The following is a 16,209-nucleotide window of genomic DNA, read 5'->3' as shown; positions in this document are numbered from 1 at the left end:
CACCTTGTGCAGTTGAGAGATATCTTTATTCGCACAGAAAGTGAAATAAGTGCGTAATAAAACGGTGATATATTAAATTCGTTTTTCCCCGTGTCGCGCTTTTATTATGAGCCATTTTTCATTTTTATTGAATTGAGACCCGACTGATCCACGTCGTCGCTCCGGGCGGGGAAAGGTTAAATAATTTGTGCAAATCAGAAACCCCGCTTTTCACATTTGGCTTCTTGATATCTGTCCATCTGCTATTTATTTGTTTAATTCTATCTATCTATCTATCTATCTATCTATCTATCTATCTATCTATCTATCTATCTATCTATCTATCTATCTATCTATCTATCTATCTATCTATCTATCTATCTATCTATCTATCTATCTATCTTTGTGATCGTGTGTATTGGAATGAGACGATCAGCGCCTACAGTGATCACATCAAAACCTGAGATTTATGACTTCATTGTGCGCAAACGCGCAACAAGCACCTTTACACTTGCTCACAGTTTGTTGTTTCATTTAGGATAAATTGTACTGCTATCAGCTGCCATCAAATCAGCGGAGATACCACACAGCTCGCTGTCACTTCTTTTGATCTTCTGTCCGTTTCTACTGGTTAGAATATTGGTGAATAATGGATAAATGATGGTACCAACAAACTCTGGCGGAATATGTGTCACTGTGTATGCAGTTTAAGTGACTTCGTGGATTACACATAAAGTAGGATTAATTGAAGAGTAAACTGTTGTTTTCCTTAAAGCGTCCCCTTGCTATTAAGTTCTGTTCCAAATCATGTCCAGCAGCAGGTTTCCTTGGGGAAAGAATAAAATCCTAACAGAGAGCACTGATTTGAAAACCTTGGTCATAACATAAAGATAATGATTATCAGACCATTTGCTGTCATAAACTCACCAAAGCTCATAATGTTATTGTGGGAAATGTTTACATAAATCTTTAGTTTATGTTCACAGACAGCAATGTTCATTTTTTTTGTCCTGTGATTTTGTCCCCCACTGTTGTTCAATTTTGATTTTTGTTAAATAATTTACTTTCTTAAAACTGAAAAAATATTATCATTCCTGAAGACCTAGCATAGTTCTCAAATCTCTGATACGTAGAGGAGCATTAAGGTGAAAGTAGCCACTTGACGCGGGCCTCAGTTCCACTAAATGCACGAAACCTTGCATTTGAAACCAGAAGAGCTGAATAAAAAATAAAAAGCTGCGGTTTCTTTAAGACATCCGAGCAAAACAACTGTCCTACCGAGGAGGAGGGAGGGAAGAAGAGAGGGAGGGAAGGAGGGTTGGCTGGAGGACCGAATGGCAGCTTTTACGCAGAGGGTAGTCTCACCTGCTGAAACGCAGCACTACAGAGCACTCTTCCGCGCTCCCCTCCAATTAATAAACACGCCTGCGAGGTCAGCGCTTCGTTTCGCTTCTTCGGGGTTGTTTTGTTTTGTCTTCAGCTCCATTTTGATGCGACGAGCTTGGTTATCCTATCGTGACCCCAGCGTATGGATCGTCTTTGCCCGAGTAGGCGAACAAAGCGCATCAAGTCTCTCCAGAGAGGTGCCTCCCCCCAAAATCTCGGATTTTTCTCAGTAAGTAGGCTACTCGGGATAGCCATTTGGCATTTATCGGCTGTTTTTCTTGTTGTAAAGCTGCCTTGTATCTAATTCACTTGGAAAGAACTCGCTATTAAAGATGGATACGGTATTTCTTAGTCCGACGGATAGGCATTTAATTTAGGGAACACCCGATCCCACTGTTGGACAAAAAATAATGGGAAGATTTTGGATAGCGCTGGACACCTTATTGGTTTCCTGGGAGTAGAACAGGCCCGTGTCGATGCTCGAAAGCAAAAAAAAAAAAAAAAAAAAAAAGCTCACCACTGCAGACTACATCCAAATACTTCATTTCCAAAGGCGTGAATTGCTATATGTCAAAAACACATCCGTGCGCTGATAAAATATACTGACAAGCACATTAAGAACAAAAACTATGGAGCACACTGGGATCGAGGAGGTGAACCAGACGCACCAGCAGCAGCATGAACCCATAAGCTTCGGCATCGACCAGATCCTCAACAGCTCGGACCAGTCCAGCGGCTGCATGCTCCCTAACCGGACCGGTGACCCGGATTACGCGCTGGCCTCTAATGTCTACAGCAATGGGTACAACAGCGTCTACAACCCGGCCTGCTCCATGGCAGCAGCGGCGGGTTTAGCCGGCTCCTATAATGTCAACATGAACATGAACGTCAGTATGAACATGAACGTTAACGTGAACTCTGGAGGTGCAGGTGGGGTAATTCGGGTGCCGGCGCACAGGCCCATGCCGCCTCCGCCACCGCCACCCGCCGCTGCTGCTCCTCATCCACCCCCATCGACGCATCCACCGGGCATCGGACCCGGCATCCCCTCGATGCCGGGGATGGGAATGGGGAATGCAGCAAACTTCACATTTCCGTGGATGGAAAGCAGCAGAAGATTCGCCAAGGACAGATTAACAGGTAAAGAATAAATCTTATCCTGGTCCCACAACACTTGTAGTTTAATGTTTTTCATGAACACAGACATAGTAGGTCAGAAAGCAAGACCTCGTTATTTACCACCAAAAAAGTGAATATTTTCCTCACAGCCACTAAAGAGGAAATTATGAATTTACTAACACTTGTGTTGAAAACAACCCCCGACCGACGAAGCGTGAAGTGGGCCTATAATGGCTCAACAAAGTGGCGCTGATGATTTCATCTTTAGGTTGTAATCTATAACGAATCATATATGCGCACACAGTCAGTTTTATTATGCTGGAAGGGCAGCCTGATAAACGAGTGGAGAAATTGACTCGGACATGCTGATGAATCAGTATTGGACCATCACTCTCCATTTACAGCGGATGACGGATAACGACGTCCCCCGTTTTTTCATGAGGATGAATGATTTTTTCCCCCCTCTCCCGGAGAGCCAATTGAGAAAGCAAGAAGATGAGTCACCGTAGTAACAATATATGACATGTTAAATTCTAAACAAGAATGTATTATTATTATTATTATTATTATTATTATTATTATTATTTGAACTGAGTAAATTAGGCTATAATTGGACAACAGCTACAATATTGCTTGCAGACTTACTCTAGCAGACTATATGTAGACTTCAGTGGGTTTTTTTTTTTAATTTGTAGTTTTTATTTCCAATTTTACTTCTTTCAGAACCTTTTATTTTTTTCCTTAAAAATGAAATTCACCGAAGTCGATTTTTGTGCCATTTGGGCTTTTAATACCCACGATGAGTTACATAATTCCTGCCTATGTTTTTTATTCAGGTGTCTGCAAACACATGCAGCCATTTTTGTTCCCAAAACCCCACACGCCCTTCAACACTATCAGAATCACATGCTACTTAAAGGCTGACATCGTTTTTTTATTTGTTTCCTTCTCAATCCAAAATGAGATATTTGCTTTACTTAATTAAATATTATATGTATGCTTATTTAAATAATGAAATGTAATGCAATTGAAGATAAGTTCTTTTCTAGTATAACGACTATATATTGTTTATAATAAATTATATGAAAAACATACGAAAGATAATTCTCAGTGAGAAAATGGTAAAAAAAACCCGATTGCCAATAAAATTTTAATGGAATATGCTGAGATAGGTAAACGTATTTCATAAAAACGATTTCTGCGTTCTCTGTTTTCTTTTTTTGGGTGGGGGAGGGGTGGTTCAGCTTATATTTTTCTCATGACCTCATTGCTATAAAGGAAGAACATCATGGATTTGCGCGCGCACGCCCCCTCCTCTCCATGCATTAAATATTCACTCTTCAGTTCTTTCTACCTGATTAATTATTAAATACCGGGGGACGATATGTCATCTGCAAAAAGATACAGTGTAAATAGGCTTATCAATTTTACTCATAGTCACCGAGGGCCCCTCGTTTAATTTCTCTCAGCTTTGTGTCGCTGTAATTATTTCGCAGCTTATATCTTTCCTCTGTATTGATCAGCCAAAGATCACCAGCAGCAGGAACAGCTACAGCAGCAGCTACAGTAGCACTATCCACACATACACACACACACACGCGCGCGCACACACACACACACATTCAGATATACACACACAAACACTCCAGATTTAGCCTGCTCTGTTTCCTATAAAAGGCCGTAAATCAAATGGACTATCATCTATCCTGATGGGTAGAGCACCGTTTTAAATGTTTCTCCTTGTTTCTTGTTTTTCCTTTTCGCCTTCCAAGTTGAAACCGGAGGAGAAAAACGGTCCCGTGCAGATTTAAACAGCTAAACATGTTGCCAAATGCTTCCAGCTCTGGCATTCATGGCAGGATTTCTTTCTTTTTTTTCTTGCAGAGATGTAAACGAAACCTGTTAACTTCGACAATAGATTCTCATTTTTCACGCCGGGATGCCTCCCACATGGCACAAACTCGTGTTATTAATCACAGTAAGCTGAATTGGACTGTCGCAAAAGATTTACGGGTTATAGGGGCATCATTTATCCATCTGTAAAGATACACTTCATGTAGCCTACTGATGTATCCTTGGTGGTCACCCACTCCTCTGTGTATTCACTCAGCGCTTACAGGCCTAAAATGTTGTGCGTCAGGCTATTTTATTGCAACTAATTTATGTGTTATTTTATTTTTATTTATTTCTGAAGGACGAGTGAAGAATTAAAATAAGTTCACCAGGGTTAGCTAGCTGCTATTTTCCATCTGCTGTTCCTGAACATGTAGGCAAAAATCAACCAGAGAAGAATAAAATCATACATAAAGCCGCACCGTGCGTAAAAGTACACACGCACAACTATAGCAGCAACAGCATCAGTAGTAGTCGGAGGCTAACAGTAGCCACCTTTATTTTTCAATGTACTCTGCTCAAAAAAATAAACAAACCCGTCTATATACGGGTTCAAGATTTATTTGTAATGTTATTTTTTTCACATTATTATTATTTTTACGTCAGAAACGAATTAAAAAATAATACATTAATAACATAAAACATAGCACAATAATATGTAATGAAAATTAAGACTAGTTAGTAACTGAAGAAAAATATAATGGATAGTGAAATGAAAATTGGGCTTTACAGCACAAAATGTCAAGTAAAATATGTACTAATTTTAAGAAACCAAGCCTTTTACCACTAGTGATTACTACTACTACTACTAATAATAATAATAATCTAACAGAAATTTGTCATCTTTGATGAAGGATCAAAGTACATAATAATATGTTCTTTGAATTGTTTGGACATTTTGACAATAAACAGAGCAATAATACAGCGTCTTTCACTGTAGACCACCTAACAGAAATAAAAGAAATATAATTAAAGCGCCTTTTCTCTCCTGTATATCTGTGTCTGGGTGTAAATGGCAGCAGTGCCGAAAAAAATATGATTTTATTTCAGAGCTGAACCCGCTCCTGCCCTTTTGCTTCCACGCTGGCCTGATTTTCCGTGTGACAAAAGACAGTATCCCTGCTTTTTGTTGCGTATAGTGTAATAAATAGCAATATATGTTCATGTTATATTTCAATATCCCCTTTAGAATCCTTCACGGATATATTTATTAGATTGCTACAAAGGTAATATCCGCCGTGGGGACGGGAGGCGCTGTCACCGGGAAGTGTTATTAAGTATAAGTGGTTTTATTATGGCAAACATATTCTCCACGGTAGCATTTTATTTTTTGATATGCTTATGCTAAATTGTGTTATCCAGGCAACAGATTTAGCATTCGCACCCATTTTCTTTTCCATTTGATGAAGAGGGGGAACAAAATGTGCAATGTGTTTTGCAGCATTTATTTTTGGTTGCTGGTGATTCTTTTCATTTTCTTTGTTTCATGGGAACACTTACATGATCGCTTTTTTGTTGGGGATAATGGCCACATACAGACTGCTTAACTGTTTTCCGAGCTATAGGAAAACAATTAATTATTAGAAAAATAATTATGTTTTACAGCTTTATTTAATAACTCATTTCCTAATTGTGGAAGCTCTAAGCTCGTGGGACCTATTATACCCTTACATTTGGAATCTGTACAGGAGTGGTATTCTTCTCCAGATACAAATTACTGCCATCAGTATTTCTGATATATTTCAGATTTATAAAATTTTGACTAGTATATTTGTTATTCCATATGGCTTTAATTTTTGGTACTATTATTTGTAACATATTACTTATAATCCAGTTACATCCAGCTAGTTTACACTGACTGTCTCTAAACTAACCGACTCACTGATGCAATTGAGCAAGGGCATTCTTAATTGGTTTGGCTTAAAATCCAGCACATTGCATAATTCATTTTGATTCTATACTGCAGTTCACAGTCTCGATAATTATAGTAATGAATAAACCTGAAGGCATATGGAGTAAAACCAAAGAAAAAAAAAGCATTAAACATGTCTGGTGGGGTATCACACCACTGGATCATATATTTATCAGGATTTTGCACACTGTAAAGCAAAGTCTTGCTGTACTTGTCAGGTCTAAAGGGTGCTGCTGCATGTTAGGTTGCCTCTGAACGTGCTTGTATGTGCCTGGCCCATTACTTAGCCCACAGATGGCCTGAAATAGCCATCTAATGCTGTATTAGTTAGCCAGACCTGCCGCTGGGAGCAACAACAGGCACGCTTGCTTTCTCTGTGGGACCCATAAAGCTCCAAATAGATTTGGGCAATGACACAAAAAGCAAAAATGATATGTTGCTTAACATATGTGCTGTACATTTAAGACTCCACTTTAAAGTTACTGTAAGAATGTGGCTTTACAGGAGATTTAGAAACACACTATGAAGTCCAATAAGGGCCGTATAATTCAGTATTAAGGACTGTGGAGGTGCTCCAGTCCATTGTGAGCACCTATAGTAGTGTTATAGAAATATCTTGGGGATTTTGTCATTAGAAACTCGTGATTAAATACTACAGATGCCGGTCTAAGTCCCAAAAGGAATATTGGAGGGGTACAATTACCATTTTTTATTATTATTGAGCATCAGAGCAGCACATAACATGAAATTGTTATAAGAATATTAACATAGAAGATTAAAAATAATAATGAGAGGGAACGAAGAGGTCATGGTCACTATAAATCCATGCGAAAGCCAATAACTGTAGCACATTTTCACTTCAGACACTAAATCTGTGCTACTAATTTGCACTTACGTGATGTTAACTTTATGTGACCTACCGTAACAGTGCATAGTAGCTATTCATCTTTACTTTACAAATCATTTGTTTGTGTACGCTTCAATTTGCCACTCATGTTCAGCACCATCAGGGGACGTTGGCGGCTCCCTTGAAATGACTGCCAAGTGCGTAATAACTTCATGTTCTATTTTACATCCAAATTGTCATCGTCTGTATAGCAAATGAATTTTCAAGTCGCTGAAAACTCTGAGAACAGCAGCAGCAGGAGGAGCAGCAGCAGGAGCAGCACGTAACCCTGAGGGGACACCTATGCAGATGTTTTCATATTCATTTTGGCTCCTGGTGAGCTTTTCTGACAAAACAAAAACAAATAAACACCCTGTAAGACAGCAGGCAAAACAGCTTGCTGGGGACGGATGACATAGAGATAGAGAGAGAAGGAGAGAAGACAGAAAGTATTTTTTTTTCTCTTTTCTTCTGCTGATTTCCATTCAGAATGAGAATGTGGCCTGGGAGTGGATCTATGGCCAACGATCTCATTACATTTATCGATCTTCTGTTTACCCATGGCTGACAAAATAGACAGGATTCATAGATATTTTATGATGCAAGAAGATAACTTGTTATTAATACCCGGCAGTTGAAAAAGAACCACGAGGCACTGAGGCAGAGAGTGAAGAAAAACACAATGTACACCCTTACAGTGCAAAACTGCAGTTTATATTTTTGAGAAGGAACAGTGACTAAGCGACAAGAGACAAAGTAAGACAATACAACAATACTTTGAAATAGCATTTATTATAAAGTGTCTATATTCTAAATAGTAATGCGTGTAAAGTTTATGACAGCCTATTCTGCAAAAAATGATGTCACTGTGCAAGAAGTTACACAATTGCAAATTGAGGTTATTGCTTGAGTTGTAATGACACACGCTTCATGTTTGTGCTCCAAGACATTTTGCAAATATCAAATATTTTTTAAATGCAATTATTGTGATGAAAAAAGACCCACCAAAATCTACTTTCCTTCAGAAATTGTGTTTTGTTAGGCTTACAATTATATTATGTAGGTCTGTGAATAGTACTTATGGAGCTTCATCACATTGTCAGAGGATGACCTTGGCTGTAGGTTTTTGATTGGTCAGCCAGGGCTTGATTTATCTGTGTAATCCTGCTAGATGTCACTTATTTTTTTTCTGAATGGCATATATCTCATTTCTTAGCTAAAGATCTCCAAATGCTAACTTAAGAGACTAGAAGCAAATGGCATTAAAGTAGACTCTGTTCATCATTTAGGCCCCTTCATGTGATTAGCTGCTATGCGTCGGTGCCCGCCCGGCGGCAGCTGCTGCTGTGCTCCAGATGCGGGACCTCACTGTGTCTCCCTTTCCTTTAGGGGAGCAGGCAGAGGAGAGCCGAGCTGGAGAGGCCACAGGGGGGCCGGGGGCCACCGGATCCCTCTGTCCTCTCCCCAAGGGAGACATCGGCAGGGTCCCTGTCTGGAGCACGGTGGAGACATTAGCCAAATGTTATTACCCCGAGCTTGCCCACCTGCGAGACGGCAATGGCCTTCTAGCAGACTATCCTTTTCCAAAGGGTGCTTGCCCAGGTGAGTCACCCCCTCTCCCCCACCAAAAAACCTCACCTGTAGCTAATTGTTAAGAGCCACCATTGTGTGCCACCAGAAAGTATAAACTGGATTTAAAACAGCATTTGAAATCTTAATATGCGTCAGTATTTTTCACGTCTTTATCCTCTAGCACTTTAAATTTTGAAGTGATAATTCACATACCATTTTTCTACTTCTGCCTCAATTACTTTTTCCTTGGATTTTCTGTTTGCACATCTCAGCGTGCTCTTCAGAAATGGAAAATGTGGCAGTGACGTTATCTTCTTCAGTTGGCAGCTTCTAGGCCATCTCTTAAGACTCCCCAAACATCATAGCTTTTTTTTTTCAGTTAGCAGCAAATGAACAATAATTTTTATCTTACCAAGGAATGGAAAGCTAGCTAGGTTTATGAGTCTATAGAAATAAATCCTCAGGGGAAATGCATTTATAATTCAGAAGAACAGGTCACTCCAGCTTAGAAATGGAAATAAGTAACCAATCAAGCATTCATGTTAAATCTCTAGAATTTTACAAATTTAAAACACTCATCAGACAAATTAATCCTCTTTTTCCTCCCTCTTTCAGCTGCCCTCTCGCCCTTTTCTGTGACCCGTCGAATCGGCCACCCGTACCAGAACCGGACGCCACCTAAGAGGAAAAAGCCTCGCACCTCCTTCAGCCGGGTGCAGATCTGTGAGCTTGAGAAACGTTTTCACCGACAGAAGTACCTGGCATCGGCCGAGCGTGCCACCCTGGCTAAGGCGCTGAAGATGACGGATGCACAAGTTAAGACCTGGTTTCAAAACAGGCGGACAAAATGGCGGTAAGATTGCAGCAGGGTGTTATTGGATGCTAAAGTAACATAGTTCTCCGTTCTACGTGTCATGTCTTGCTCTTTTTTTGCATCCCACTATATACTTAAGCAAAACAAACAGGCCTTGATGGTTTTTGACTTCATTAGGACAGGATGTTTGCGCAGAATTACAAATCTTCTTGTCCCACAAACTGACATTACAGAATGTGTCTCTGTTTTACACTTGCGTCCAAAAATGTTTACTGGTGTCTTACTTTGAAGACAAGTAAAATGGCCCACATTGCATTGAAGGAGTTGTACAACACTTATTTTGCTTAGCTTAGCTGCCAGTTGAGGCCAGTTCACTTGACCAAGCACAATTACTCCTGAGCCTCCTGAAAGGCCTTTTAGAAACCTGCTGTCCAAAGCAATACTGAAACACTCACAGGAGGAATTGACTGCCGAGTCCATGAAAAAAACACACACTCATTCACTTCATTCTAACTGTTGTTTATAGCCATTTGAAAGTAAATGAGTAGGAAATCAAATTATGATGCCCTGCCCCTTGTTAAAGGAGCAGGATACATATTTCAAACGCATATTACACACAGCTAAATTACCTTAAGTCATTACCCTAAGGGTTTTTATGTGTAAATGGCTTTAAAGCTTTTTCGAATGATTTTCTATTTAAAAGTTAAAGAAAACAGTTAAAAATCACTGCCTTCTTTGTTGTAAATTAAAGTATAATATAGAATTTTGGTTTAAGGATGTTCATTTACATTTTCTTAAAAAAATGCATTTATAGAAGAAAAAAACCTGCAGCAATCATGTCCTTAAGCCATAAAATGCTAATGCACAGTTTCCACTACAAAGTGCAGTAAAAATGAATTTGCTTAAAATAAACAGCAGACTGAACGGCATGTCACGAGTAACAAGGGAATTGGCTTAACTCGCTTTTCTGATTTCCTACTTTTGCTGAGATTTATGCCATTTCCCTGTAGTGTGCACCTGATAGGATGAGCATGAGGGATGTCTTTGTGTGACGACTACGCGAGTAACAAGAGGATGATCAAATCAACAGCCAGGGAATTAGATTATGATAATGCTGTTAACAATAATGTGTGGCTAATGGATGGAGGTTGGCGTGCTTGAAAGAGTGTTTTTAGAGGTGTGCTTATGCTGGTGATTTCTAGCTGCCATTTGTATTTTGCTTTATATTTTTAAGAGAATTGAACATTTATTACATGTTGTTTAACATATCATTTCCAAATGTCCGTAAATAAATCACCATGAATTATTCTGTTATGGTAATAAGAAATTTTCAAGACCGATAGAGTAAAATGTTCCACTGTTTATAGATATGCTTGCCTTTGTAAAGTAATTCAAGTAAATTGCCAAAAGTATTTACATTCACTATTTAAATTGAAATAGAAGTGTAATTTTTGTTGAGTACTAAAACACCAGTTCACTCTGGAGGTTTTCCAACATAAACGCTACAAAACAGGCTGTTTTTTTTTAGGAAGACGCATGACTTTTCAATGCAGCAAATGTTGATATCAGCACAGCGCATATACAGGATGTGCGGAGTCGTTTCTTTGAAAAGAAAAGAAACAGATGCAACTTTTCACCTTGAGGCAGGAAGTGCTTTGTATGTCTTCCCCCTCTATTAGTCACGTTCCTTCAGCAACACCTGTCACTCATCTTGATCAGCTGTCGTGTAGCCAAAAGCAGAAGGAGTATCTGGCACAGGTGTAGTACAAAGACAGAAGAAAAAACAGGCAATTTGCAAATCCACATGATTTATTATGAAATTTGCAATCTCATCTGATCGCTAAAAGCTTTTTTTCCCCTTGATTCCTTTGACTTCTTTGATCAGTGGCTTTTTACTATATATATATGTCTCTATATATTTTTTTTTCTTGTTATTTTCAGGCATTGCAGCATATGATTGAAATTCTTCACCACCAGTACCAAAGACTGCCAGCTTTTTCTTGGTTTTGTCAATTAGAAATGACAATAAATGAGCCCTGGATATGCTAACTTATCCAGGAAAATTTTAACAGAAGCACCTAATACAGAATTGCAGATCTATTCTACATATGGTGTCTGTTTAAAAAGTAAAGAAAGAAGGAGGGAGAGAATCCCACTGTTTCTTTATTAAAGCATAGTACACTGCTAAAACGCTCTGGCACGTGGTACAAGTCGATACTGTGTACAATCACCATAAAAAGAAACATTATATTGGTCTTAAATCCTTCTTTGCTCTCCTTTGTCTCCTCCTTTCACCCAGGAGACAGACTGCAGAGGAGAGGGAGGCTGAGAGGCAGCAGGCCAACCGGCTGATGCTGCAACTTCAGCAGGAAGCTTTCCAGAAGACGTTGAGCCAGCCACTGCAGCCGGACCCACTCTGCCTGCACAACTCCTCCCTCTACGCCCTGCAGAACCTGCAGCCCTGGGCAGAAGACAATAAGGTGACCTCCGTCACCTCTGTAGCATCTGTAGTGTGAGCGTGTGTGAGTGTGTGTGTGTTTAGAAGAGAAAGGGAGGGAAGGGGAGAAAACAGAATGTCTTGATCAAAGTGTCGTGAGTGTGAATGGACACAAGAGAGGAATTTCTTCCAAGACTGACATTCAAAAACTCAGAACCATTTTGGGATATCATAGATGCAGGATGCTTACTTTGGAAAAAAAAATCAAATCAAATAATGGACAATGTGCTTATTCACTCATTGATCGTTACCAGCAACATGGTGGGGAAGAGTCTGTAGAGAGAAAGACACAGCTATCGGTTACTGACCAGACCTGCAAAACACTGTTTGCGGACTTCACAGCACAGGAGCCGCACTTACATTGATGTTTGTCAAAACTAAGCAAGTCTAAAACTGTTATCTTAAATATCTAAAGCATGTTGAGTAATTTCCTGCCTTACACCAAGTTTCCGCTCTCCCTTCAGCTGTCGGTCTAAAAGAGAAGAGGGCACTTTATCACTAAGTGCCAGGAAACAAATGGACACCTCTGTACATGCCCAACTGTCAAGACTGTACCCTCTTTTGCCTCTGGATCCCTCACAAGGTGGCAGAGAGACTCTTTGCCAATAATGGCAAAAAGAGACCTCGTGTTTTCGCTTTTGACTTTGTAACAATGTAGTAAATGCATGTTTCAACCCTTTTCTGTGTGAACTCGGATGTACCATTGAAGTCAGCGGCTGCCAAGGTGGATCTCCTCCCCAACTGCAGTGTTCAAATGGTAGTGGATTGGTGAAAGCCCTGATCACGGATTCCTCATTATGTCGAATTTAAAGGTGTTTTATATTAAAAAATATTGTGACTTTTTGAAAAGATGACAAACCTCTCCGTTTTTCTTGCCTCTTATTGTCTTGTTGGGTTCCCTCACTCACTTCCTGTTGTTGTTTGTCACCATTATGAAAACTGTGCAATAATACTTTATGATTTTAGGGATGTAGTTAGCCTCATGGGAATTGGCTATGATTACACATTAAAGTTTCAAACCACCCAAAGGTAAGATACCATCAAACTGTATGAGTAGGACAGAGCAATACCTTTTTTTATCCATAAAAACTGATGACTACAGCTCCCATGTGTGAACGTGAAGCAGGGCGTTGCCGAAAAAACAGCAAGCGTGCTCGGCAAAAGCCTCCCTGGATAAATAAAAGGTTTGAAAACCGATGCCAGCTCAAATTAGAATGAGAGTACATGAGAAAGTACGAGCTGTGCCTGTGCCAAATGAACATCTGAAATGCGGCAGCCTGATTTTGTTTGTATTTTTGTTTTACTCCACTGAACTGCGAGGACTTAATGAAGCAGTTGTCCAGTGATTGGTGCAGGAAACCAAGCAACAAATGAAAGGCTAACAAGTTTAGCCTTTTTCTGTGGGTCACTGATTGAGATAGCGTCTCAACAGCAGGGATAGCAGGGAACGGCTGAAACTATCGGGGGCCAGATATCTTGTTTAATAATGTCATTCCTTCCTTCATCCCAGCACAAAAAAAACATATTTCATAACCGAGTGAGATCAACAGTTACCTTAAACAAGAATTTTGATGCTTGATTTGATCAGAGTTCGTTTGCCTTTTACTGTAATCCAGCAGGAATGCAAATCTCAACCCTAAATAATCTCCCAAATACCTGTTGCCTTTTTTATGGTTAATGTATCTTTACGTTTCGAAAGAGTTTCTTTTTTGGCCAAAAAGAATGCGATTAAACTTAAACTTACGCTAAATGTACAAGCGGAATGCCAAAAGACAGCACTATTATTTAGTATTTAGTATTTATTTATTTATTGTCATTGTCAAGAACAATGAAATTGCGTTTGGGGCTTCCATACAACCCAAAAAAAAGAAGAAAATAATAAATACCCCTTAAAACCCAAGTGTACATATTTAACCCAGTGTGACTCCAATGCAATAAGACAATCCTTAGCAATAATGTTCGTAGAAATTCAGACAAAGACCTGAGAAACATGACAAAATACAACAATGCAACCCATTCAATATTATTGTACTATGAGATATGATATCAGATATGATAGTTATCTATTTAAGAAAGAGGGGGGGGGGGGGGGGGCAGGAGGGGGAAGAGAATAAAGATATGATGCACCAATGCAGACCAGTTCATTGCTATTAAGAAGTTGGATATGGTTATTGTCCGTGAGAGGGGGGCAGAGAGTTCAGGAGCCTCACAGCCTGTGGATACAGGCTGTTGGCCAGTCTGGATGTTCTGGCCTGTATAGACCTGTACCTTCTCCCTGAGGGCAGCAGATGGAAAAGGTGGCGCGCAGGGTGATGTTGGTCCCGCAGGATACTGTGCACCCTCCTCAGACAGCGAGTGGGGAAGATATTACTGATCTCTGGCAGACTTGTTCCAATAATTAGAATAGAAAACGAAAACAAAACATCCTCTATTGGAGAGTAGCCATTTTTGGTGTTTGCCTCCATTGTTGTCTGGGCGAATCGTGGCCACCTGCGCACCAGACAGTCGTAAACATTTGTTATCAACACATCCAGCCTATCGTGCTTATCGCCCAAGTCAAAACAAAAACGACCCAGGCAGACCTAGGCACAGTAAACACATCATTCAGGTTCCCTGCTTGTAAATGAGCCTTCAACACAAAGAACGTCACAGGAAATGGGCCTTGTTGTGCTCTATCTTCTTTCCTTAACAGTGAGCTACTCAGTTCCTTTGGACTGTAAAGCATAACATCAACCTCCTGTTAATCTTGGCTGTACCTGCCACTGAAAAATACCTATCAGAAGGCCTGTCCCTTTCCTTCTTTTTTGAGATTTGCCTGTTTGAGCCTTGCCTTTCTCTTAGAGCAGCTTGATGATGTGGTTCGAAACAGCTGTCTGCAGCTGCAGCCACCCTCAACAACCCTCTGTTTTCTCAGAGGCATAGTGCCAATGTTTAGTCAGTTTCCAGAGCGTCTTGCCTGGTTGAGATCGTGTCAATATCAGCCAGCTCTCCAGGTGAATCCTCCTCAACCCCCACTTCCTCTGCTCCCTGCTGCTTTCATCTCTCTATCTCGAATGCCTTGAAGACGTGACTTGGCCCATTTTAGAAAAATTCCTTCCTTTTACCGTTTTCAAAACTGCTCATTGTGTTTTGCTACAGGTGCTTAAAGATTTTTTTTCCTCCTCTCCTATCGTGGCACTGAATTTTTTTTCTCCCACCCCCCTCTCTGTTGCCACTGAGGAGCCCTGTCCTTATCCAATAAAATGTCACCACACAAGATGAACAAGAACAAAGAGGCTCAAGGTATATCAGACTTCCTATCAAGCATTTTGTTTTGAACAGGAGCACCATAAACGAAAAAAGTACTCACCACGTTGTGCTGTCTCCTCCAATCAGCTGTTTCCATTCTTGAGAAATGCAGTAAACATTTAAGCCGTTATCAGGCAGTTGTTGACGCTTCGGTGGGTTTAGCTCTTCGAGCATTGAAAGTTCGACTTCTATAGTATGATTATCAAGTCAGATCTGCTCTTGTGCAATAAATATTTCCTACTTGTTATCACCCTGCATATCTTAGTGTCGATATATACATCTATCTATCCATCTATCGACATATATATATATATATAAGTAAAATGCCTGTGACCTGCACATTTGGTACAAAAAGCATAATTTTACGGCCTCATCTGGACAATAAATATACTAAATTCCATTTAATCCAGTGACATATTTGTCATTCTTTACAAAACCAGGCATTTGATAAGTTTTATTTCCAGACTGGCTTGATGCCATGACACCAATGTTCAGATGCCAAACATCCCATGGCATATCTACGGCATAAATAAACAGGATATAAAATCTTTGAGATTCTTTTTTTCTAGATGTAATGTCATCACTCAGCAGTTATAACAACTTTTCCGTCTGTGGCAGCTGCAATATTTCAGAGGAAGGCAAACACAGTCTGACACTGCCAAACTGCTAATGTGTTGACACGCGAGGCTTTGTTGACAAAAGGGCGTCTATGGTTCTTGGCTCTAAAGTAGCACTGTGATCCTTTTGTGTAGCAGAAAATGCTCAATGAAGAAGAACTCTACTGAAGATTAACAATATACTTGGTAGCTGTTTGCACTAAATCTGCAAAACACTCCAAAGGTGATCTGTGCAGTTTACCTCTA

General features: G+C 39.9%; 1 protein-coding gene across 3 annotated transcripts; it reads left to right on the top strand.

Moving 5' to 3' along the window:
* Positions 1-1,292: 1,292 nt before the first annotated feature.
* tlx2 (T cell leukemia homeobox 2) lies at positions 1,293-12,879 on the top strand (the record flags this gene model as incomplete). Of its 3 annotated transcripts, XM_082502975.1 has the most annotated exons (5): positions 1,293-2,505; positions 8,565-8,777; positions 9,363-9,600; positions 11,861-12,041; positions 12,523-12,879. In XM_082502975.1, the coding sequence occupies exons 1-5, from the start codon at positions 1,995-1,997 to the stop codon at positions 12,532-12,534; spliced, it is 1,155 nt and encodes a 384-aa protein (XP_082359101.1). In that variant the 5' UTR covers positions 1,293-1,994. The 3 variants fall into 3 exon arrangements, with proteins under 3 accessions (XP_082359101.1, XP_082359100.1, XP_082359102.1); XM_082502974.1 differs by lacking the exon at positions 12,523-12,879 and having other exon boundaries at positions 11,861-12,077; XM_082502976.1 differs by lacking the exons at positions 8,565-8,777; positions 12,523-12,879 and having other exon boundaries at positions 11,861-12,077.
* Between the last annotated feature and the right edge of the window lie 3,330 nt (positions 12,880-16,209).

The sequence above is a fragment of the Aulonocara stuartgranti genome, assembly GCF_965226115.1.
Source record: "Aulonocara stuartgranti genome assembly, chromosome: 2".
Classification (NCBI taxonomy): Eukaryota; Metazoa; Chordata; class Actinopteri; order Cichliformes; family Cichlidae; genus Aulonocara; species Aulonocara stuartgranti.
Note: the sequence above shows the minus strand (reverse complement) of the source record. Positions and strands in the feature narration are given on the sequence as shown.